Source organism: Rhinatrema bivittatum, chromosome 3, assembly GCF_901001135.1.
Source record: "Rhinatrema bivittatum chromosome 3, aRhiBiv1.1, whole genome shotgun sequence".
Taxonomy (NCBI): domain Eukaryota; kingdom Metazoa; phylum Chordata; class Amphibia; order Gymnophiona; family Rhinatrematidae; genus Rhinatrema; species Rhinatrema bivittatum.
This window is the reverse complement of record NC_042617.1, coordinates 582,698,849-582,724,135: the sequence shown is the minus strand read 5'-3', so window position 1 is coordinate 582,724,135 and position 25,287 is coordinate 582,698,849. Positions and strand designations below refer to the sequence as shown.

At 46.8% G+C, this 25,287-nt stretch overlaps 1 protein-coding gene across 2 annotated transcripts in view; it reads left to right on the top strand.

The window, feature by feature from the left end:
* The window catches only part of FNDC1 (fibronectin type III domain containing 1), a 341,854-nt gene that overhangs the window by 162,366 nt on the left and 154,201 nt on the right, over nucleotides 1–25,287 (top strand). For both annotated transcript variants that reach the window (XM_029596630.1, XM_029596631.1), the window contains exons 10-12: nucleotides 138–249; nucleotides 17,138–17,503; nucleotides 23,254–23,331. In XM_029596630.1, the coding sequence (XP_029452490.1) occupies nucleotides 138–249; nucleotides 17,138–17,503; nucleotides 23,254–23,331 (556 nt within the window). The remainder of the gene's footprint in view (nucleotides 1–137; nucleotides 250–17,137; nucleotides 17,504–23,253; nucleotides 23,332–25,287) is intronic.

The following is a 25,287-nucleotide window of genomic DNA, read 5'->3' as shown; positions in this document are numbered from 1 at the left end:
TTTTTTTAAATCGGTATAAATTTTTATTTTTTTTTAAACAAGAACCATCATACATGCTTTAATGTTGCTCATGTTGTCTTTTACACTGGTTTTGACATCTTTCTATCTGGTAAGCTGTAATATGTATTTACTTGTAGATTGTAGATCTTAATCGTGGTTTAGTACTAAACCTTGAAGGAAGATACTTGCAGGATTCACTAGGACGCCCACTTCGAGTAAAGCTAGGGGGAGACGGACGCACCATTGTTGGTATGTAAATATAAAATTCGGTTTTAAGAAGAGAAAAATTCGTAAATGTGCAACCCCCTCTTGGTTTTGTGCCAGCTAATCGAGGGGCTACAGAGAAGTTGCAGGGCCACTGTTTGTCTCTTGGCTCTCTCTCTCTTTTACTCAAACAAATCAGGCTTCAGCCCTGGGTTCCAGGGTTCACCAGTGAGGGAAGACGAATATGCTTCTGGGACTCTAGGTACAGTGGTGAGGGATCTATTTCACAGGCGCTCGCTTTCACCCCAATTACAATCGTTGGCTGGCTTGTACTCACAGGTAGAGGAATCCTCTCAGTGAAACCAGCCCCAAAACACAGCATGAAGTCAGTTGTGCTGTTCAACCAAAAAATGTACTTAAAAACACATTACATGCAGATAAGAACATAAGAACATGCCATACTGGGTCAGACCAAGCATCCTGTTTCCAACAGTGGCCAATCCAGGCCATAAGAACCTGGCAAGTACCCAAAACCTAAGTCTATTCCATGTAACCATTGCTAATGGCAGTGGCTATTCTCTAAGTGAACTTAATAGCAGGTAATGGACTTCTCCTCCAAGAACTTATCCAATCCTTTTTTAAACACAGCTATACTAACTGCACTAACCACATCCTCTGGCAACAAATTCCAGAGTTTAATTGTGCGTTGAGTAAAAAAGAGCTTTCTCCGATTAGTTTTAAATGTGCCACATGCTAACTTCATGGAGTGCCCCCTAGTCTTTCTATTATCCGAAAGAGTAAATAACCGATTCACATCTACCCGTTCTAGACCTCTCATGATTTTAAACACCTCTATCATATCCCCCCTCAGTCGTCTCTTCTCCAAGCTGAAAAGTCCTAACCTCTTCAGCCTTTCCTCATAGGGGAGCTGTTCCATTTCCCTTATCATTTTGGTCGCCCTTCTCTGTACCTTCTCCATCGCAATTATATCTTTTTTGAGATGCGGCGACTAGAATTGTACACAGTATTCAAGGTGCGGTCTCACCATGGAGCGATACAGAGGCATTATGACATTTTCCGTTTTATTCACCATTCCCTTTCTAATAATTCCCAACATTCTGTTTGCTTTTTTGACTGCTGCAGCACACTGAACCGACTATTTCAATGTGTCACCCACTAAGAAGCCTAGATCTCTTTCTTGGGTTGTAGCACCTAATATGGAACCCAACATTGTGTAACTATATGCATCACCTTGCACTTATCCACATTAAATTATGCAGGCGTCCTTCTCTTACGGCACCTTTAAATGACAATTTTGAATAATGGATACAAGGCACAGGATCAACAACAGTAACTTTTATGTGGGAATATTATGGCCGTAGCTCAAAACGAAAGTAATCAAAACTTGTTACAACACAATAAGTATTATTGATACTACATACGTGCAATTCACCGATCACAATAACATCATAAAATGCAATGCCTGAATAGCAAAAGCAGGGTGACAAGTCTTGATAAGAAACATGAAAACATAGAAATGACGGCAGAAAAGGACCAAATGGTCCATCTAGTCCGCTCAGCAAGCCCATGGAAGCATCTGCTGTGCCGTGTAGGTTACACTCAGGCTTAACAGATTTGCAGACAGTAAAAATCGGGCCTCATTGGTTGCTTCTTGAATCCAATTCTCCATTACCCCTTGCCATTGAAGCAGAGAGCAATGTTGAGTTGCATCAAAAGTATCAGGCTTATTGGTTAAAACCGCCGTATCAGCAAGTTACTCCCATGCTTATTTGTTTCCCCAGACCATAGAAGTCAGGACCCACAATGGTTGCTGTCTGAATCCGATTCTCCTTTTCCCCTGCCAGTGAAGCAGAGAGCGATGATGGAGTTGCATCAACAGTATGTAGCCTTTAGGGATCCACAGTATTTATCCCATGCCCCTTTGAAATCTTTCACTGTTTTCATCTTTACCACCTCCTCTGGAAGGGCATGCCTAGCATCTACCACCCTCTCTGTGAAGAAATATTTCCTCTATATATAATACACACCTATCAACATACATCCTCTTTATAGCTCTCTTGTTTTTAGAGTTTTTGAGCGATTCTAGTACATAATCATTTCTTTTTGGGGTCCTAGATTATTATATTCAGGTGAGTATTATATATATAGTGGTACACAAGAGTTACACCTGTACAGTGGTGGTGATTTTTGCATAGTGGTTTATTACAAAGAAATATTTCCTGACATTGGTTCTGATTTGTCCTCCCTGGAGTTTCATTTCGTGACTCATAGGTCTAATGATTTCTGGCAGATGCTGCCTCTAAACCTTTTTGCCCACTACCAGGCTGTAGTAGTCATTTTCATTGGTGCTGCTGGCACAATCCGTGGCCGGAAACCAGTTCTGTAAAAGTCCGGGTCCGGATGAGATCACCATTCTCATCATGTTTTTCCACCGTCAAAGTGAAGAAAAATAGCCTTTGCATTCAGTTTATAGTACCATAAATGTTGATGGGCAAACAGTTCCATTGAGAGCCCTTTACCGCCTTTTTCTGCCAGCTGGCTACCCCGCCATGGTCCCCCAGTAGTGAACTTAATTTTCCAGGGGACCCCCACCCACCTCAGGGCTGTGGCCATAAACCTCTACTATAGCTTCCAAAATATCTTGCAGATCAGAGTTAAAAATGTCAAGACCTGTTTCTGAGATGCCATCTGGATGGAATAGGCCAGGGTAGAGCTCATCCAGATTTTCCGTCTGGTGTTGAGGGCATGAGTTAGACCCTTTTTCGGGCCCTCTCCCCTGGCTGTTGGACTACCTGTGGCACTTGTCCGAGTCTGGACCCCAGACCTGTTCCGTCAAGAGTGCACCTCAGCGCAGTCAGCGCATACCACTGAGGTGTCGTTGGTGTGCCCGTTTCGGTCTAGCCCCTCATTGGCTGTTTCATGAGGGGTCTTCTCCAACTGAAGCCCTATCTTTGGCCACTGCTAGCATCCTGGGACCTTAAAGTTGTCCTGGCAATACTGATGCGGCCTCCCTTTGAGCCTCTGCAGTCCTGTGATCTGAAGTTCCTCACCTGGAAAGTCATATTCCTGGTGGCGATCACTTCCGCTCGCAGGGTCAGCGAACTTCAGGCCCTGATCATGTATGCACCGTACGCATCCTAAGTTCCCGTCCAAGGTGGTGACTGATTTCCACAACAGTCAGTCAATTGTTTTACCAACCTTCTTTCTGAGGCCACATTCTCACCTGGGGGAACAAGCTCTTCACACCCTGGACTGTAAATGGGTGTAGGCCTTCTACCTAGATTGTATGATGAGCCACAGACAGTCCACCCAGTTCTTCGTGTCTTTTGACCCCAACAAGCTGAGTGCGGCAGTGGGTAAACAAACCCTATTGAACTGGCTGGCGGATTGCATTGCCTTCTGCTATGTGCAACCAGGCCTTCAGCTGGCCGGCAGGGAAAAGGCTCACTCTGTGCGGGCCATGGCAGCGTTGGTGCCTAATTTGCATGCAGTCCCCGTCGTAGAGATTTGCAGAGCTACAATCTGGAGTTCTCTCCACACGCAGCTCACTACTGCCTTGACAAGGATAGCCGTCAGGACAGTGCTTTTGGTCAGTCCATCCTAAGCAACTTGTTTCCAGGCCTGACCCCAATTCTCTCTACTTGTGCTCCCTGTGGGGCCCAACCGTGCCTGTTTTCCCACAGCGCCGCAGTTGTGTTGTGCCCGTTGGCACCTTGTTCGGCCGCTATTGGTCTCTTTCTGGTTGAATGGGGCAGTTTGGAGCTCTGTACTCACCCACATGTGAGGACTACTATCCTGCTTGTCCTAGGAGAAAGCAAATGTTGCTTACCTGTAACAGGTGTTCTCCTAGGACAGCAGGATGTTAGTCCTCAGGAATCCCGCCCACCTCCCCACGATGTTGGGTTCACCTTCGGTTTATTTTATTTTTTCACTCGTTTCTTTTGCTATGTTACGAGTCTGAAGGGGGACCTCGCGTGGACGGGCGGATAGTGGCAGGCTGAGCATGCTCAGTCTGCTGGCCAAAGTTTCCAGAAACGTTGACAAAAGTTTTCCGTGCTGGGCTCCATCGGCTGACGTCACCCACATGTGAGGACTAACATCCTGCTGTCCTAGGAGAACATGTGTTACATGGGGAACAGCTCCAGGACTGTAATTTTCCGGGTGATTCCATTTCTATGCCATTGGTCAGGCCACTGGGCCGCACATCAGTATCCCTTGAAATAGATATAAAATCCTGTCCCTCCTGAGGCATCAGTGAAGAGCTTCATTTCACTGTTAAATCTGGGTGGGTCCAGCCAGATCACTACCCAATTGAATGTTTGCAGAAACTCCTGCCATATTTGGAGGTCCTGCCTGATCGTCTCTGTCACTCAAATGTGATGGTGAATATCCTCCCCGTGGATATTACCCTACAGACAAAAAATTAAGAATGCCGATAAGGGACTGGACTTGCTCCAGTGTACCTTCTTTTTCCTTACGGTGTCCGATAGTGCATCCATCAACTTGGCTATCTTCTCTTTAGGGAGCCTGGAAACACATGCCCAGATGTCCAACTCAATGCCTAGGAAGACAGTTGCAGGTAGGGGGCTTCCCTCTTGCTTGAGCTGAGGGGATCCTGAAATCCATTGCAGTCTTTTGGTATGTTGATAAAAGGGTTCGACAAGCACTCGCATCTCTACCAATGAAGAGGAAGTTGTCAAGATAATGAACTATGTTCATGGATCCTGATGCCTGTTCAACCACCCAATGCACAAAGAACCTGAAATGTTCAAAATACATGCATGATATCGAGCAGCCCATTGGGAACATCTGTCAAGATAGTATTCTCTCTTGAACTGAAAACCTAGCAGATGAAATGAATCTGGGTGTACTGGCAATAGTCAGAAAGCCGATTCAATGTCGGGTTTTGCTAGGTAGGCATGTTCGTCCAGCCTCTGCAAGCCCTCGATGGCGAGGTCCAAAGAAGTATATCTGACTGCACATAAGTGCAGGCCAATTATGTCATTGACTGAACCCCCTTCTGGGTAGGATAAGTTATGTAGGAGTCTGAATTTTCCAGGATTTTTCTTTAGTATGACACTTAGGGGGGAAATGACCATCTTCGGGAAAGGTGGGTCCCAGAAAGGACCAAAGACCCTACTGAGGGCCACCTGCTGATTAATTTTTTGGGCTGCCACTGCCTCATGTTGCAACAGTGATATTGAGTTTCTTGTTGGGGTTTGGAGGGGTGGGTAGTGGGTCTTGCGAGCAAAGGATAGGATACCCCGGGTGAATCACAGTCTTAATTCAGTGGCTCACCTTTGGTGCGGGTAATCTGCAAACCAAAGAGCCATGGCCTCAGTGTTGACCATGGAAGGGGCCCGGCCCATCATTGTCCCATTGTAAGGGCATTGGTTGCTGGCATCGGTCTCTCTGGGCCTTGCAGTGTGTTGCTGGGTGTGCAGATCCGCAGTTAGAACAAGCATGTCTGAATCTGCAGCATGCCCATGTACAGAGTCCAGAATTATATTGCCTGCATGTGTCATGTCTGCCCAGAGACCATCCAGTGTTGTGTTCTCTAGCATACCCTCCCTCCTGTGGCATAGAGGCCGGGATTTCACTCTGCACTAAAAATGACCTTTGCATGGTCATCTCATCCAGCCATAAGTCAGTATTCAATTTTGCTAAGTGATTGTGCTGCCTTCCTCCATACTTTTGCGGAATTTGACATCATAATTGAGCCAGGCCCAACCCCCATAATGCTTATGCGCTCGCATTATAGTGTCAAGGTAAGGACTAAACAAGGGGCTTGTTCTGGTTCGCATTCTTCCACCACAGTGATGAAGATGTGGAATGCTGAGACCCAATTACTTACAGTTTTTGGTTCCCTCAACTTTCTGTCTTTTCCCTCCCCAGAACCATCTTGATTACCTTCATCCTGATCAGGGAGAAGAAGTGAAAACATATCAATAAATTCACGGTTCCATATTTTCTTTTGAAGTTTTTTGATACTCCATGGCCAAAAGGGTGCAGGACCGGTGTCTTAGACACCGGTCCTGCACCCTCCTTCCCTGCAGTGTTACCCTGCAAACTTTGGCCCCATACAGAGGCCAATGACCTGTTTGCCACCCTTTTCTTTTTAATGAATTTTGCATAACTGTGGTGAGGGCTCTTTCCTCATCACTGTTATTGGCATCAGAACCAGAGGGAATGGTGGCCTGGGTCTGCCAGAAGCAGACTTACCTGACTTGGCTTGTGAATATGTCAGGTTGTCACCAACCCTTGTTCCCTGAGGAACCTAGATTAGTGTCCAGAATCGATGTGGGCTCTGATGTGATGGACCTGCCCCCCCCCCTCCCCTGTGAACTTCTGGATGCTGTTGCACTAGCCCTGCCTTTTTCGGCACTTCTGTTGTTCCTCCGCACGTGCTAACAGAACCATTCTGGGCTGTGTTCCTGAGCTTGCTTGTGCAGCTCGAGAATCAGGTCTTCGAGTTCCTGCTGGTTTTGTTGCAACCTTGTGCTCTTGCTGGACCTGGCCATATTGGAGGCTCTCTTTGCTGCATGCTGGGTAGATGTCTGCTTTCTCTTTTGAGCAGACTTTGTCTTGCTGATCACTTTTGAATTGCTCTTCTTGGAGGCCCAAGCTCTGGTGTTATTCTGGGATACTAGGGTGCAGAGATTTTAAATATGCCAGAAACGCCGAAGGCGTAGACTCAGAGGCAAGGCGAAAAACCCACCTGGCCTCCTCAGTGGTAGAAACAACGTGGCGGAAGCTCCCCCTTGGCGACGCTGGTGACTCGAAGTCTGGCCCCGCCCACACCCGCCCACCAACACTGGAAGAAGAGGGTGCAGGGATTTTAATCGCGCCGGAAGCACTGAAGATGCAGACTCAGCAATAAGGCGAAAGTCTCACCTGGCCTCCTCAACCAGCTAGGCTGCCAGCGGCAGAAACAACGAGGTGGAAGCTCCCCCTCAACAAATCCAGCAATGCAAGGGCTGGCCCTGCCCACTGCCCGCCCACCAACTTCGGAAGAGGGTGCAGGGATTTTAAATGCACCAGAAGCGCCGAAGGAGCTTGTGCTGCGAGGTGCATGCTCTTGGCACGTGCATGAAAGAGCACGACAAAGGAGCTTGTCACGCTCCTTCATATGGACCCGAGGTGTTGCTGAATTGCACCCAAGTCCTCTGATACAGTCATGGAGCAGTATGTGCATCATTGGGCCTATTTTAGGCTGGGGTTTGTATGGAGATCTAAGGAGTATCCCCAGGAAAAGCAAAAAAGAACCCACATTTGGTCTTTCCGATGATAAGTAACAACTCTTTTGCTATCTCTTCTTGCTTAATGTTTACTCTGCTCCTATTAAATGTTCAGTCTCTGACAAAAAAGTCCCTTTGATAAATGATCTGTTAGAGGATTTAAATCCTACTATTTGTTTGCATCTGTGAAACCTGGCTTAATGACAAAGGTAATTGTTCTCCTAAACCAAATTTCTTATCCCAATTATGATGTATTTCATTTTCCTAGACTTAAACGAAAAGGTGAGGGTTTATTAATAATTGGTAAAAAAAAAAAGAACTTAAACTAGTACCCCACAAAGAAGAGATACACCCTCCCTATGAGGTGGCAATTCTAAAATCTCCTCATTTAAACATAGGACTGGTCTGCTGTCCTCCAGGTATATTACAAACAGATTCCTCACCACTGATTGAATTATTCGCCAAAGTGTTTCCATCACCAGACTCTACCTTAATTGTAGGAGACTTTAATCTTCATGTAAATAAAATACCTAGAACCGTAGCCTATGCAATGTTTTTTAGAGAAAATGAATGCTCATAAAGCAGGTCATATCTTAGATCTGATATTTGCCAATACCAGTAACTGTCTAATCAATACTTCTCACACTACATTGCCCTGATCTGGCTACCAATTAATAAAGATGGAAATAACCTTCCTTAATCCTCCTCATAAATCATATTTTTACCTTCAGGAAAAAGATGAACATGGAGATATTTTCAGAATCTATAGAAAATAAGCTCCTTGAATTAAATCAAGCTAATGCCTCATCGGCATTTGACTCCTGGGATCAGATGGTCAGCAACATAGCTGAAAGCCATGTCCAAATGAAAACTATTAATGAAGAAAGAAATATTTCCAAAAATAAGAAGCATGTTACAATGCTAATTTAAGACACACTAAACTATTAATTAGAGAAAAATTAGAGAAACGATGGCGGAAATGTCCGTCTTCTGAATCCGTAGAAATCCGTAGAAAAATATGGATCTTTCCTAACAAAACACCGTGCATTAACTAATAAAGCAAAAAAAGATTATTATGCTAAACAGATTCATGGAGTAATATTTAATTCTAAACTATTCTTTGATGTTGTTAAACATTTAACTAAGGATCCATCATCTTCCTTCTTGAGAAATACATTCTTAAAGGCCGCCTGCAAAGAATATGTCACATCTTTTTCCAATAAAATTAATAGGTTGAAAACTCATTTTCCTCTCACAAGAGCCCCCGAAGATTCAAATGGCCTGGTAAAATGGACTATGTTCAACAGTGTGTCCAGTCTTGAAATTAGTCAAAATTATTACCAAGATTAATCCAGCTATTCACCCAAGGATCCAATTCCAGCCAGTTCCTTGAAATAAGTACATTATGTTATTACTCCAACAATCACAATCTTAATTAATCTCTCTCTCTTAGAAGGAATTGTTCCATCTGGGTTAAAACAAGCTGTGATAAAACCGATTCTAAAAAACAAAAGGTAGAATCGACGACTGGGACAACTATCGTCTCAGATCCAATTTGTCTTTTCTCTCAAAAATATTTGAAATAGCTGTGTTATCCCAACTTATGAATCATTTGGAAGACCAAGGTATTCTTCTCTGAAATCAATTTGGATTTAGAAAGCATTGTTCAACTGAGACTTTACTCCTGTCTTTAATAGATTCGGTTTTACGAGGGTTTGATTCGGATAACTCATATTTTCTTGTGCTAATCGATTTAACAGCTGCCTTTGACACTGTGGTCCATACACTGCTGTGCCGAGCAAAATTGGGATCGATGATAGCGTTCTCAAATGGTTCTCCTCCTTTCTATCCAATAGGTCATTCCAGGTCAAACTGGGCAATCACAAAACTGATACTTTCCATATTGCTACAGGTGTCTCTCAAGGTTCAGCCCTCTCGGCAACATTATTCAATATTTATATGTTCCCACTGTGTAAATTACTGGCAGATTTAGGAATTTCTTTCTTCTTGTATGCTGATGTCATACAATTTTACTCTCCATTCTCTAAATCAATTGCAAATACAGTATCCGTACTATCAACCTATATGAAAGCAATACAGCAAGAACTATCTCAACTTAAACTAACATTTAGACTGAAATCATTTGGTTAAGTAAAAATTCTTCAATAGTAAAACCTCCTGTTCTAGACTTATGTACTTTTCAAATTACTCCCTGAAATCAAGTATTATATTTAGGTGTTCAGCTAGATGAAAACCTTACTATGAAAAGCACATCAATAAATTAATTAATACAGGTTACGCCAAGTTGCGTATATTCCATAGGTTGAAAGCATTATTAACTTCTGAAGACTTCCATACTGTACTTCAAACTCGCATTTTTTCAAACCTAGACTACTGTAATTCTCTATTCCCTGTACGTACCTGGATCAGTCCAGACAGTGGGTTATGTCCCCAATCCAGCAGATGGAGTCAGCCAAAGCTTCGAGGGGGCGTCACCATAAGTACTACTACCCCCTCTGCAGGAGTTCAGTATCTTCTGACTCCAGCAGATGCGAGTAGTAGAATCTGGGTTGCTCCAGATTGCCTGAAACCATTTCTTACAGTGATTACTTGTCTTCTCTGTTTTTCTCTCACTGTTTCTGTTGGATCAAGTTTGCTTTATTTAAAAAAAAAAAAAAAAAAAGTTAAAGAGGGTTCAATTTGGGACGGCGTGACTTCCCTCTGCGTTGTCTCTCACTCTCTTTCTCTCTCGGTGCTAGCTGTAACTTGTGAACCGGGGTAAGTGCATTCTTCTGTGTTTCTCTTTGCAGCTGATTTTGCTCGCGGCTGCTTCGGCTTCGCCGCGTTTTTCTCCCTCACCAGCAGCCATTTTGCCGGTTCCTCGTGGGCTGCGGAGGTGAGCGGGGAGATCTTCGTTGGCGGGTTGTGAGGCCAGGAGGGCCCCCCCGCGGCACCGTTCATCGGCGGGCAGTGCAGGCCGCTCGGGCCCCCCCGCGACACCGTTCTTCATCGGCGGGCAGTGCAGGCCGCTCGGGCCCCCCCGCGGAACCGTTCTTCATCGGCGGGCAGTGCAGGCCGCTCGGGCCCCCCCGCGGCACCGTTCTTCATCGGCGGGCAGTGCAGGCCGCTCGGGCCCCCCCGCGCCGGCGTTTTTTTTTCCTTCGCGGCCCCCCCCGAGGCATTTCGTTTATTTTGCCTGTCTCCTCCGTTGCCAGCAGTGCTCACGATGCCGCGGCCAGCACGTTGCTCGACCTGCGGTGAGCCGAGATCGCGGATTGCCCGTGAAGGGATCTGTGCCCGGTGCCTCCCCGGGGGGGAGGGCCCATCGCAGTTCCTTAGCGAATTTTCGGTTTTGACAGGCATGCCCGGGCGGCGCGGGCCGGCCCCTCCCCCATTACTGGCGGGAACGGCGGCCATTTTACATGCCCAGCGCTCTGAGGGGACTCAGGCAGCGCTGGATGACAGGGACTCCCCCGAGGTTTCTCCACCGAATTGGCTGCCGGACAACAGCCTGACGGGCCAGGGTCCCACGGGGGCCCCCCCCCTCCGGGGCTAGGCCGGGATTCTCCCCGGACTTTGTACTGTTAATGCCCACTGCGTATCTGCAGGGCCTCGTCGCTCCCGCAGCACCGTCTCCAGCCAAGGTCCCGCGGCTCTCGCCTCCCTCTCAGGCCCCCCCCGTCCCGGCGGGTGTGGGGGCCACCCTGCCTCCCGCCCGCACCTGGATTCCTGCGGGCTCCGAGGGAGCAGTGACAGGCCCGGCGTCTCTTGGGCCGGACCTGGGAGAAGGGGGCCAAGGGGATTCCACCACAGGGAGAAGAGCTGGACGAACTTATTCCAAGTGGGTCTTGGATCCAGGAGCTGAATCTCGATCCGCCGCCGGACCCGCCCGCTCCAGTAGCGCCCGCCGTCGTCACGTCGGCCAAGAAGGGAGATCCGGGGCTGGCAGCCCTCCGGCCGAGGGCTCGGGCGTTTCCCATCCATGATTCCTTCCTGCAGCTTCTTACTAGGGAGTGGGACGCCCCGGAAGCTTCCCTTAAGGTCTGTCGGGCCATGGAGAAGCTGTATCCGCTACCAGAGGATTTCCTGGATCTCATCAAGGTTCCGAAAGTGGACTCCGCGGTGTCGGCGGTCACGAAGAGGACGACCATACCAGTGACGGGTGGCGCGGCCTTACGGGATACGCAGGATCACAAGTTGGAAGTCTTCCTCAAGCGGGTCTTCGAGGTCTCCGCAGAGGGCGAGTCTTCTCTGGGTGCAACAACTTCTCACCTCTCAGGTTCTGCCGGCCGAGGAGGCCGCCCAAGCGGATAGGCTGGAAGCTGCGGTGGCTTACGGGGCTGACGCCTCCTATGACCTGCTTCTATGACCTGCTTCGGGTCCTGGCCCGATCCATGGTCTCGGTAGTGGCGGCGCGTCACCTTCTATGGCTTCGCAACTGGGCGACGGACACTTCCTCCAAGTCGAGCCTGGGTTCCCTGCCATTCAGGGGTAAGTTCCTGTTCGGAGAGGATTTGGACCAGATCATCAAGTCACTGGGGGAAAGCGCAGTCCATCGCCTGCCGGAGGACAGGTACAGGCCCTCCAGGGCGTTTTCGTCCTCCCACACCAGATCCAGGGCGCAACAGCGCTATAGGAACTACAGACCGGCGGTCTCCAGGCCCTCTGCCCCCAGGTCGCAGCCCTGGTCCCGCTCCCTTCGCGGGTGTAGGCCTGGGCGTCCCGCCTCGGGAACGGGACAACCCTCTCCCACGTCCTCCCAATGATGTTCGGCTCGCCCACTCCACCGTCCCCCGGATTGGGGGACGGCTGGCATTCTTCTACAAGGAGTGGGCGCGGATCACCTCGGACCAGTGGGTCTTGGACACCATAGAATACGGCTACGCGTTGGAATTTGTCCGCGCTCCAAAGGGACGGTTCATCTTCTCCCCCTGCGGATCGGTCTCCAAGCGAAGGGAGGTACAGTTGACACTGGACAGGCTTCGGGAGATTGGCGCCACTGCGCCCGTGCCCTCCAGAGAGGTGGGCTTGGGCCATTATTCCATCTACTTCGTGGTACCCAAGGGCGGCTCCTACCGGCCCACCCTGGACTTGAGGGAAGTCAACAAATCCCTCCGGGTGGTTCGGTTTCGGATGGAAACGCTGCGCTCGGTGATTGCGGCGGTGCATCGAGGGGAGTTCCTAGCCTCCTTGGACCTGACGGAGGCCTACCTTCACATCCCCATCCACCGGGAGCATCATCGTCTTCTCCGGTTTAAGATCCTGGAACAACATTTCCAGTTTGTGGCGCTCCCGTTCGGGTTGGCGACGGCACCGCGCACTTTCACCAAGATCATGGTAGTCGGGGCAGCGGCTCTTCGGAAAGAGGGTATTTTAGTTCCTCCTTACCTGGACGGTTGGCTCATCCGAGCGAAGTTTTTCCTGGACGAGGCGCACGCCCTGCGAGAACACATACAGCGGTTCTCTGCATTACCAGTTCCCACCTCCTGGGATTACCTGCAGCTCCTGGGGGTGATGGGCTCCACCATCGACATGGTTCCTTGGGCGTTTGCGCACCTCCGGCCCCTACGAAGAGCACTTCTCTCCCGTTGGAAACCGCTGTCGCAGGACTACCAGATGCTCCTCCCCCTGCCGCAGTTTGCCAGGATCAGCCTGGGCTGGTGGCTGGATCCGAAGAATCTGGCTCGCAGCGTGTCCCTCGACCTGTCAGATTGGGTGGTGGTCACCACCGATGCCAGCCTCGTCGGCTGGGGAGCGGTCTGCGGCCGCGGCGCCACGCAGGGGACGTGGTCCGCGGAGGAGACAAAGTGGTCCATCAATCGCCTGGAGACCAGAGCGGTCAGACTAGCTCTGCGACACTTCTTGCCACTCCTTCGGATTCGGGAGGTTTGGATCTTATCGGACAACGAGGCCACGGTGGCCTATATCAATCGCCAAGGCGGCACTCGCAGCCCGCAAGTCGCGCTCGAGGCAGCGATGCTGATGCAGTGGGCGGAACGTCATCTGGTCCGCCTGGCGGCCTCGCACATCGCAGGCGTGGACAACGTCCAGGCGGATTTCCTCAGTCGCCAGCTCCTGGATCCCGGAGGATGGTCCCTCTCCGACGAGGCGATGCAACTTCTGGTCCAGCGGTGGGGAACTCCCCACACGGATCTGATGGCGTCCGCACAAAACACCAAGGCTCCCCGTTTCTTCAGTCGCAGAAGAGAGCGAGGAGCGGAGGGAGTGGATGCCCTAGTGCTCCCGTGGCCGACAAATCTCCTCCTATACGCGTTCCCGCCTTGGCCACTGGTGGGAAGACTACTCCGCAGAATAGAGGCTCATCAGGGGACTGTGATCTTCGTCGCCCCAGAGTGGCCAAGACGGCCCTGGGCTGCGGACCTTCTCCACCTGGTGATCATCGGACCCATCCGACTGGGACATCTCCCCCGCCTCCTGCACCAGGACCCGGTATTTTTCGATCAGGCAGAACTCTTCTGTCTTGCGGCCTGGCTTTTGAGAGGCACCGTCTTCGGCGCCAGGGCTACCAGGAGGCGGTAGTGTCCACGCGGTTGCGTTCCCGACAGCCTTCGACGGCCGTGGCCTATGCTCGGGTCTGGAAGGTTTTCGAGCTGTGGTGTACTGACCAGAACACGAGACCTGCTTCGGCTTCTGTTCTCCAGATCCTTCAGTTTCTACAAGCGGGGGTGAACAAGGGGCTCGCCTGCAACTCGCTCCGGGTTCAGGTGGCCGCCCTTGGTTCGCTCCTGCGCGACGGGGGCTCTCTGCTGCAACACCCGGACATTGGAGTCTCAACCTTGTGCTCCGTGCCATGTCGGGGCCCCCGTTCGAGCCACTGCGGAATGTGACGATCAAGGACCTCACCCTCAAGACTGTGTTTCTGGTGGCCATCTGCTCCGCTCGACGCATCTCGGAGCTGCAGGCCCTGTCGTGTAGAGAGCCTTATCTCCGTTTCTCCGACTCTGGAGTTTCTCTTCGCACTGTTCCTTCCTTCCTTCCGAAGGTGCTGTCTACGTTTCACGTCAATCAGACGGTGGGACTGCCGTCCTTCTCCTCCTCTGAGCCGAGGGCTCTCCGACTCCTGGATGTCAAGCGCACACTGCTCCTCTACCTGGAGGCTACGAATGACCTCCGGACTTCTGACCATCTCTTCGTACTTTGGTCCGGCCCTAGGACAGGATCTCAGGCCTCGAAGACGACCATGGCTGAAGGCCGGCATTGCCGTTTGCTACGTTGGGGTGGGGCGGACTCTCCCGCCCGGCATTGTAGCGTACTCTACACGCTCTCAGGCGGCTCCCTGGGCGGAAGCTCGCTCGGTTTCCTCTCAAGAAATCTGTAGCGCAGCCACCTGGAAATCGTTACACACGTTCTCGAGGCACTATCGTCTGCACCTCGCCTCTTCTGTCTCTGGACACTTTGGCGAACAGGTTCTACATGCAGGCCTCGCAGGACCCCACCCGAGTTAGGGAAGCTTGGGTACATCCCACTGTCTGGACTGATCCAGGTACGTACAGGGAAAAGAAAATTATTACTTACCTGCTAATTTTCGTTCCTGTAGTACCATGGATCAGTCCAGACGCCCACCGCGTTTGGGTTCTAATCCTGCTTGGCTATTGTTCTAAGATACAGTCGTGTTTTCTGTCTTTCACGATTTCTCAGTTTTCACTGTTTGTCACAGTGCCCTGTTGGGTTGACACGCTGTATTCATCACCTCCTACCCGTTGGTGGGACGGTTGCAGTTCTTTACTTAGGTTAAGCGGCTTATTGTTGCCGTTTACTTTCAACTTGATCCAATACGGGGGTTTGTTTACTCGGGCTTTGATATACTCGATACGTAAAACCTCCTGTTCTAGACTTATGTACTTTTCAAATTACTCCCTGAAATCAAGTATTATATTTAGGTGTTCAGCTAGATGAAAACATTACTATGAAAAGCACATCAATAAATTAATTAATACAGGTTACGCCAAGTTGCGTATATTCCATAGGTTGAAAGCATTATTAACTTCTGAAGACTTCCATACTGTACTTCAAACTCGCATTTTTTCAAACCTAGACTACTGTAATTCTCTATTATTCGGTCTTCCCGCATGTGTCTTAAAACCACTACAATTATTACAGAATTGTTGCGTGTGCCGGCCGCGGCAGGCCCGCCGCCAGGCCCTCTTATCCTCTTCTGCCTGTTCCAACATCTGGCTTCACTTCCCTCGCGGCTATGGGCCGCCGCCTTCGATCTTGGGCCATCCCCGGTGCTCCTGTCTCCACGGCGGACGCTTGTGCTCCGCGGCGGGCCTCCCAGCACTACATATCGCATGCGATAGAAAAAAGGACGTGTTTTATGATAATAGGCAGTTTATCACAATTTGCGCTATTACCTATGCGAAGCGCTAAGTTACCTCCAATTGGTTTTCAAAGCTCCTTTTGATACGCTAAAAAACAGAGTTTTATCTGCATAAGTCACTTTGAACGTCATGCCCAAAATGACTAGACCGTTTTTGTAAATGGCAAAGCAGATTACGATAATACTCACCAGAGCAGTCGCTGGACATAAAGGCACTCCAGGTAAGGGCTGCATTTTTGGACTCGCATATTACCACAGACTGATGCAAAAGGGTAGCTTGACACCCAGGGTGATCCCTTTCTTGCCTACCCTTGGGACAGCCCTGATACCCATTTGCCCATCTGATTGTATGAGTATAAATTAGACTTGCTCATTTTTGCATTAGACACACATGAGATTTTCATCAACCAATTTCTCTTATTCATGAGCTGAATAACTGTTAGCTTGTTGTGGAGGTGTGCATTAACGAAAGCAGACACTTAATGCATGTTAAGGCCAGTTTAGTCCATCGATCTTTTTGTGACTTTTTGTTAGAGGCCTTTAAAAATGTTATACAGCGTAGAAAAGAAGTGGATGATTTTAACTCAGAAGTTGAGGGTGTCTGAACTGGAGCCTCAAGGCCTTGGAAAAACAAAACTGAAGGTAGTTCTGATTACTCTTATAAGTTTACTGAGAGACCTTTTAAAAGTTGGCAGAAGGCATGTTTACATCTAAAATTACGGCTTGGATTTGCTCTTGAGCTTTGTAAGCTATACAATTTACTGTTTATTGTGAAAGTTCTACCCACTTTAGTAAGCATTTTAAAAATTAAGTTACACGAGTTCCTAATATTGGTCTGCATTCAGCTTTCTCGCGATTCTGATTTGGGTCAACATAAATCAAAGTAGGTCGATTTGTGCCTTTTTCTGAGTCATTCCAAATAAATAAATAATATTGCAGATGTAATGTGAATAAAACTGAACCCAAAGAATAAATGCCTTCCCTCGGATGAAACACCAATGGGGCAATTTTAAGACTGTCTGCATTTGAAAATTATAGCAGGAAATTATAGCAGGAAAATTATAGCAGGTATTTTGGGGGAAAATTTGTGCATGTGTTTGAAAATTCGTGCATACGTTTGAAAATTCAGAAGTATGCATGTAATTACAAACTCCTCCCCCACCCTGCCCGCATTTAGGGGTGGACAGTTTTCTAAAAGGCTATGTCCATAAAGTACTGTTTTACTTGCTGAAATGGCTTTCAAAATGACTTTCCCTTTGTGAATGCTGAATACTTAGACTTGGATACTGCTGCGGATCTGTCACGGTGTCTCTGTTTCGTTCTTTGGCTGTAGATCTTCAGGGGACGCCCGTCGTGAGCCCTGATGGGTTGCCTTTGTTTGGACACGGCAGATCCAGTAAACCTGTAGCAAGTCCACAGGATAAGCCAATACTCAGCTTGGGAGGAAAGCCGCTCATGGGTCTGGAAGTAATAAAAACAACTAAACCTCCCACCACCACCAGACCTCCTACAACAACTACGACAACTACAACAACAACAACAACCACCACCACCACCACCACTCCAGAACCGACAACCACTGAGTCAACGACAGAAGAGCCGATGGTGCCAACATGTGCCCCAGGCACTTATGCTCAGTACGATGAGGACGGCAATATTATATTGGGACCTGATGATCTGCCTGACTGCTACACAGAAGGTAACTATTATTTTACCAGGAGCGTACCCATGTGTAGCTGAGGCAAGCGGCACAGAATATAACACTAATACATAAGCAATAAGTGCATATGGTGGCAGATATCACTGTGAGAAAATTGCCCAATTGAATTGAGCATCCCATGATAGGCGATTACCTCATAAAACTGCCTGTTGCTAATGGCCTTGTCATTATTAGAAGATGTAAATTAGGCACCAGGCTTCCGTGCTCTCTGTCGCCCAGCACTCAGCTCTCCCGCCATGTTCCCACCGTGCTTTTACTTCCAGTGCACGAATAGGCTTCTCCTGCTACTCTGTGACTGTTGGAGAGAAAAAATCTGATTTGCTGAGCTAAATATTTGCTGCCTTTGTTATATATATATTGTTATATATATATTGTTGCTGTCATCAATTTTATACTTCTGTTTTGCATAGCCCTCCGTTGTTGCTGCTAGGAATGATTCTGTCTTTTATATTTTGAGTTCAGTTTTATAATTGCTTGCTGAAGGCTGAAATCTGAATCTCCAAAGTACATGCAGATTGCCACCTAAATTAGCAGGACTGCTCGTACCTTGGTATAGCACAGGCACGCACATTTACACCTGCAAAGAAGCAAAGTATACACCAATATTTATGCGCATATGCTTTCAAAAACTATAAAGGTGAATTTTAAAAGCCCGGCGCGCTCACAAGCTGGGCTCACACGCGCCCACCAAATTAAAAAAAAAAGCCACCCGGATGCTCATCTGTCTCCTGCTGTGCGCACATCTCCCTTGATTTCAAAAGGGGCGTGGTGTGCGTGTGGTCTGGGGGAGGGGATGTTTCAGGGTGTGGCCGAGAGATGTGCACAGAGATACTTATGCGCCCCAGTCCATGTACTTCTGCTATGGAGGAGGTATAACTTAAAAAATAAAAGAAAATTGTCATTTCTGCCAGGTTTAAAGGGTGTGGGTTAACTTGGGGGGAGTGCAGGCTATCAGACCAGGGGATCTGGAGGACTTGGCTCTTAACTGGGTGAAACTGGCAATGGCGTAGATGCGCGCCCCTTGTAAAATACCCTGATTTACGCGATACAATTGGGATTTTTTTTTTTTTTTTGCAGCACCCCTATTTAAAATCAGGCGCATAGGGTGCGTGGCGGCCAGGCCGTTTTATAATGTGAGCACAAGTAAAAAAAAAAAAATGGCTGCAGACCTGGCCGTGCGGCGACGCACATACGTCTGAGACGGTAACTTTCAAGCCGGCACGCGGGCGCACATTTGCACGCCTATGTGCGCATGTTATAAAATAGTCTGGCCGTGGACACGTGCGCCAGACTTCAATTGGCCGCACACGTGTGCCTGGAAACCCCGCTTCTACCACGTGAATCGGGATTTTAAAAGGGGCGCGCCCATGCCATTCCCAGTTGCGTGCCGCCGGAGTTATGCGCATATCCAGGCAGCTTTTAAAATCCAGTTGGCGTGCGTGAGCCCGACTTATTGCACACCCCCTAATTAATGCACGCGCTGGGCTTTGAAAATTCACCTTTAAGCACGCACGTGATTTTCCCACCCCCAACTCCACTGCCAGGAATGCTTCTTTGCGGTACGTGGAAAAGTATGAGTGACATCACTTCCGCACGTTCTTTCACACGTAGAACCCCTGGGGTGGTTTTCAAAACGCCCATTTATGTGTGTAAAACCGCATTTTATGCCATAAATGCTTTTGAAAATTTCCCCTCATGTGACCAACTGCTTCAGTTTTTCTGTGTTACTGGTATTTGTAAAGAGAAGGAGGCGAGGGGGTATTCTCACACTGTTCACGCCAGTAATTGGTTTCATTAACACCTCCTTTTTAGTTAAGCACAGGACTTGCATTCCTCCAGGTACTGAAAAATTTTAAGGAAAGATGTTATTTTCTAATACTTCTTGCTTATTTAGTGATTAGAAACATAGAAATGACGGCAGAAGAAGACCAAACGGCCCATCCAGTCTGCCCAGCAAGCTTTCACACTTATTTTTTCTCATACTTATCTGTTACTCTTGGCCCTTATTAGTAACTTTTTGGTTCTAGTTACCTTCCACCCCCGCCATTGATGTAGAGAGCAGTGCTGGAGCTGCATCTAAGTGAAGTATCAAACTTAATTGGTTTGGGGTAGTAACTGCTGCAATAAGCAAGCTACTCCCACCCTTATTTGTTTACCCAGCCTATGCAATTCAGTTCTTGTTGGTTGTTGTCTGAATACAAATCCTTTTTTCTTCATTCCCCCCTGCCGTTGAAGCAGTGAGCTATGCTGGATATGCATTGAAAGTGAAGTATCAGGCTTATTTGGTTTGGGGTAGTAACCGCCGCAACAAGCAAGCTACTCCCCCGTTTTTTTGTGAATGTAAATCCTTTTTTCCACATTTCCTCTTGCTGTTGAAGCATAGAGCAATGTTGGAGTCACATTAACCGTGTGTATGTTTATTGAATAAGGGTATTAATCACCAGGTAGTAGCTGTCATTCCCGCAAGCCACTCCCATGCCTCTTCTCTTCTTTCACATCCTCTAGACTTTATGGATCCACAGTGTTTATCCCACGCCCCTTTGAAATACTTCACAGTTTTGGTCTTCCCCACTTCCTTCAGAAGGGCGTTCCAGGCATCCACCACCCCCTCCATGAAGAAATACTTCCTGACATTGGTTCTGAGTCTTCCTCCCTGGAGTTTTAAATCGTGACCCCTGGTTCTGCTGATTTTTTTCCAACGGAAAAGGTTTGTCGTTGACTTTGGATCATTAAAACCTTTCAAGTATCTGAAAGTCTGTATCATATCACCCCTGCTCCTCTTTTCCTCCAGGATGTACATATTTAGATTCTTCAATCTCTCCTCATAAGTCATTCGATGAAGACCATCCACCTTTTTGGTCACCCTTCTCTGGACTGCCTCCATCTTGTCTCTGTCTCTTCGGAGATACGGTCTCCAGAACTGAGCACAGTACTCCATGTGAGGCCTCACCAAGGATCTGTACAATGGGATAATCACTTCCCTTTTCTTACTCGATATTCCTCTCTCTATGCAGCCCAGCATTCTTCTGGCTTTAGCTATCGCCTTGTCACATTGTTTTGCCGACTTCAGATCGTTAGACACTATAAACACCAAGGTCTCTCTCCTGCTCCATGCACATCAGCCCTTCACCCGCCATCGAATACAGTTCATTCGGATTTCCACTCCCCATATGCATGACTCTGCACTTCTTGGCATTGAATCCCAGCTGCCATAAATTCGACCACTCGTCCAGCTTCTTTAAATCCCGTCTCATTCTCTCCACTCCTTCTGGGTGTCCACTCTGTTGCAGATCTTAGTGTCATCTGCAAAAAGACAAACCTTACCTTCTATCCCATCCACAATGTCGCTCACAAAGATATTGAACAGGACCGGTCCCAACACCGATCCTTGCGGCACTCCGCTTAACACCGCTCTCTCTTCAGAATAAGTTCCATTTACCATCACACGTTGTCTTCTGTCCGTCAACCAGTTTGCAATCCAGGCCACTGTTATAAATAACAGTCTACAGCCGAAAAAACACCAAGAAAAAGAAAATGGCGTGGACCATTGCTTCTCCAAGGACAAGCAGGATGGTAGTCCTCACACATGGGTGACATTATCGCATGGAGTCCGGCACGGAAAACTTTTGTCAAAGTTTCTAGAAACTTTGCCAGGCACACTGAGCATGCCCAGCCTGCTACTATCCGTGCGTCCATGCAGGGTCCCTCTTCAGTCTCTCCTTTTCCGAGGAGCTATCGCCTCGCTGTTTCGGAGCTCACGCTTCTTTTTGGCTTTTTGACTAGTTGAAGTGTTTTTTCCTTCTGCGCGTCACGTAGTGTCCCTCGCTTTCCTCGGGCAGCGATCGGTAAGTGCTTCGTGCCTTCATAGTTGATTCTCAACGGCTTCCCCTCCCAGTGTCCGCCGACCATCGTCTGTGTGCCATGCTCTTTCTTTCCATGGCATCAACTGGCTTCCGCCGGTGCCCCCAGTTCCCCTGGACCATGTTCATCACTGACACCCGTGAGGTCTGTGTCCTCTGCCTCCTCCCAAAATCTCACCTTGAATCAAAATGCCCCCTTACAATGGAGCATATATTGAGTGTCAGGCCGAGTCCTATAAAGAGTCTCTCTCTCTCTCTGTCTCTTTTTCTCTTGCTCTCTCGCAAGATATGTGAAGAGTATTTTAAAACCTTTGTGTAATTTTTATGAAATAGCACATTATCTTTTAAAATCTACCCCCCCGGTGTGCCGGATCTGTGTTGAGGGAGTTAGATTTGAAAGACAAAGCCAGTTGTTTTGGAAAACTTCATGCTCTTCTCAAAACACAATTTCAGGTATGCAGTCGGAAAGAGTAGAACTAAAAGCAGGCAGGGGAGGGAAATGGCAGAGGAAGAGACAGAAAGAGAGAATTCTCACTGACAGAAGCAATTCAGTTGCCCTGACCATAAGCAAAAGTAGGCTGCATTATTATTGTTGCAACTATTGGCTTTGCTGTATCTGTGAATCCGGCCTTGCTTTCTGGAACATAACTTAGCATTAATAATAAACCCTGCTAATCCTGGTATCTATTATGCGCTGACTCAGAGTGAGAGCAAGTGTGGATTCTGAGGGAGAGGGAGATACCACTTTGTGTCTTAACGTGGCGGAGCTTGCTGGAGGTGTTACCCAAGGGGATTCCAGCCTGTCGTGTGGTTTCCCCTTTTACCACACCCACAGAGTGAACCTGCCACTCTGCCACTCCAGGCAAAGCACTTTGGGTGCAACTTTCAATTTGTGCAGATTGTTGCAAAGTCCACAGGCACGTTCCTTTCAAAAATTGTTCAGGGAAAAGAAGTACCTGCAGAGATTTGCACTGGAAAATGATGCAAAACTATGTGTGTGGATGCCTCCTCCAACCTAACCCTGCCTCTCATCTCAGCTACTTTTCCCATCGGTAAAAGCTGTTGAGCCCTAGCTCCTTGTGTATCTGTTTACCCAGCTGTGACTAGGTACTAAAATACTTTCTTTGAGTGCTGCTGTACAAGCCGGGCTAGTTATCAGGATTAGCAGGCTAACACTTCATCTTAGTGGTAACTGTGGGCTTGTTTCTGAAGCACTATAGTTATACAATGCATTGGGACTCATTTTCCAATAAGAGGGTTCAGCACAAATGGCAATTATTATTGTAGAAGAAATCACATTACATAAGATACAAAACACGCAAAAGTCTCTTTTCTTTCGATAAATTCCTAAAATCTTTTCCACTTTATTGTGGCGTGTATTACCTTAGTATACCATGAAAAAAATGGCAGAAAATTACCTTGAGACGCGTTAGGCCAAAGTCATTAGATATGTATTTCACCAGGTTTATCTCACTTTAGTACATAGGCCCATACATGTCTTAGAAGAGGTACTTACAGGATGTTTGATTTGTCAGTACTATATCGCTATTTGTCCTGTGCATACATAGAAAACCAGAAGAAATGGATTAAATAAACCAGACAATTTTTATCAGATTCAAGGATGCATAAAAAGATTTTAGGGTTTTTTTTCTCTTGCCTGTGTGTCTTAATTAGACTGTAAACTCCATGGCACAAGGACCATCTGTACTGGGCTGTGTATACCTAGTGGTACTATCAGTGGCCTCTACTAGTGGTAGTAGTAATAGTAGTTTTGTTGTTCCTTGTCTTAGATGTACCTACATAAGGGAAGAAATAAGTGTCCAAATAAATAAAAAGTTTATGCTAAAACATGTTTCCTGCTTTCAACAGAAAATTATTCAGGAGTGGATGCAGAATTGATGGTTACTACTGAAGCTACAGAGGATGTTACAATCATTGATCTTGAAGGTATGGATTGTGAATGATAGCTGCTATATAATGAGGTCCATAGTCAGAGGCATTTAGCCAGATAATTCACAAGTTATGTGACTAAATACTGACTTTTTAATATTTTCTCTACTTATCTAGCTGGATAACTTAGGGCAGTTCCAGAGAGTGGAGTTAGATTAGCTGGCTAACAGGATCATTTATCATTTAGCATTAAGGCCCTAACGCACATGATAACGCCGTAACGCCTGTGGTAAATAGCGCAATGTTCATTAGTATGAAAACTTTACATTTGACATGTAAGTGGGAGGAGTTTGGGTGGAGTTAATGGTAATGAGCAGCTCCAAACATCAAATGCGATAGAGTAACGCACAGAAACTACTAAAAGTCTGCAGAACTGAGTGTTCTGCAGACTTTTAAGAACTAATTGTTTGTATTTAATACAAACTGAGTGTTTGTATTTAAAAAAAAAAAAACACACACAAACACCCCCCCCCCCCCCAAAAAGTAGCCAGAAGCTAGAAATAAGCTAGGAGCAGTGTATACCTAAGTAAAAAGGTTGAAAAGTTCAGCTCAGTTACTCACCTTGGAAAGGTGTTGAGGTAGTGTGATTGGGTTTGAATAGGGACCAACATTTGTTCATCAAGAGAGCAGTGAGTCACTCAGGCTGACTAACTAAGTGTTAAGGTTGTGTGTTTGATTTGATCTGGTAAAGGCGTGGGCGCTCGCCCCCTTTTAAAATCCCCGGAAATGATGGCAGCCATGTCTATAAATATTAAGATATTGGAAGGGAAAATTGATATGGTATATAAATAAGCACGAACAAGACTTTTTAAAAACTCAATCCCAGTTTAAAGAAACTAATGATAGAATTAAGCACCTGGAAAATCAAGAAAAGAAATGTTTTGAGTTTAATTTGGCAGTAGTAAAAGATAGGGAAGCCATGACTAGGCGAATTGAAATGTTGGAAAATAGTTCAAAGAAACTTAATTTAAGATTTCTGAATTTCCCAAGAGTTGTTGGTGAGGAGCCCTTAATTACTTTGAAAAAATTTTTGATAGAGCAATTTGGATTCTCCCTGGAACAAACGCCTGTAATTAACAATTGCTATTTTCTCCCAGTAAGAAGGGATTTACCAGGAACAGAGTTGTTTCAGGGTGACCTCTCTAATTTTTTAGAGGACTCCTCAAATAATGTAATAAGTTGGGGTACGCTATTGGTATCTTTTTATTCTACAGCTGATGTTAATGCAGTAATGAAAAAATACTTTAACAAATTTCCAATTTCCTATCTTCAAAAACCAATAAAAGTTTTTCCAGATTTAGCTTTTTCCACCCAATCAAGACGAAAAGCCTTTTTGGCCTATTGTCAGGATGTAATATCATTAGGATTTTCATTTCAATTACGATTCCCCTGTAAGTGTATTGTAAAAAGACAGGATGATATATTTATGTTTTTTGTTCCCGACCAATTAAAGACATTTCTAAATCAGATGAGACAGTCTACTTCTACCCCAGCTGCCAGTTAAGAAAAGAAGGTTCAGGATATGCTAATTGTGTATTAAAATATATTTCCTGATAATTTTCTCCCATATTAGAACTAAACTCCCTCCATCTGTTTGATAAAAAGAATGAAAAGGTTATCTTATTTTCTTTTTCTTAATTAATATCTTATATGTTTATTTGTTAATTATTCATTGATATTTCAATTATGCAATCCTTGTTTGAATGTATAATAAAAATTGATAAATAAAGAATTAAAAAAAAAAAAATCCCCGGATTTGTGCCCCACTTGCATGGCCACTTAATATGTGGCACACACGTGTATGCGCCAGGCTATCTTATAACATGCACATAAACACTCGCAAGTTATCAAACGGCCGCGTCCTTGAGCGCGGGCCCACGCACATTTATTTATGTATGTATTTAGGGGCTTTTATATACCGGTATTAGTGGGGACATCATACCGGTTTACATT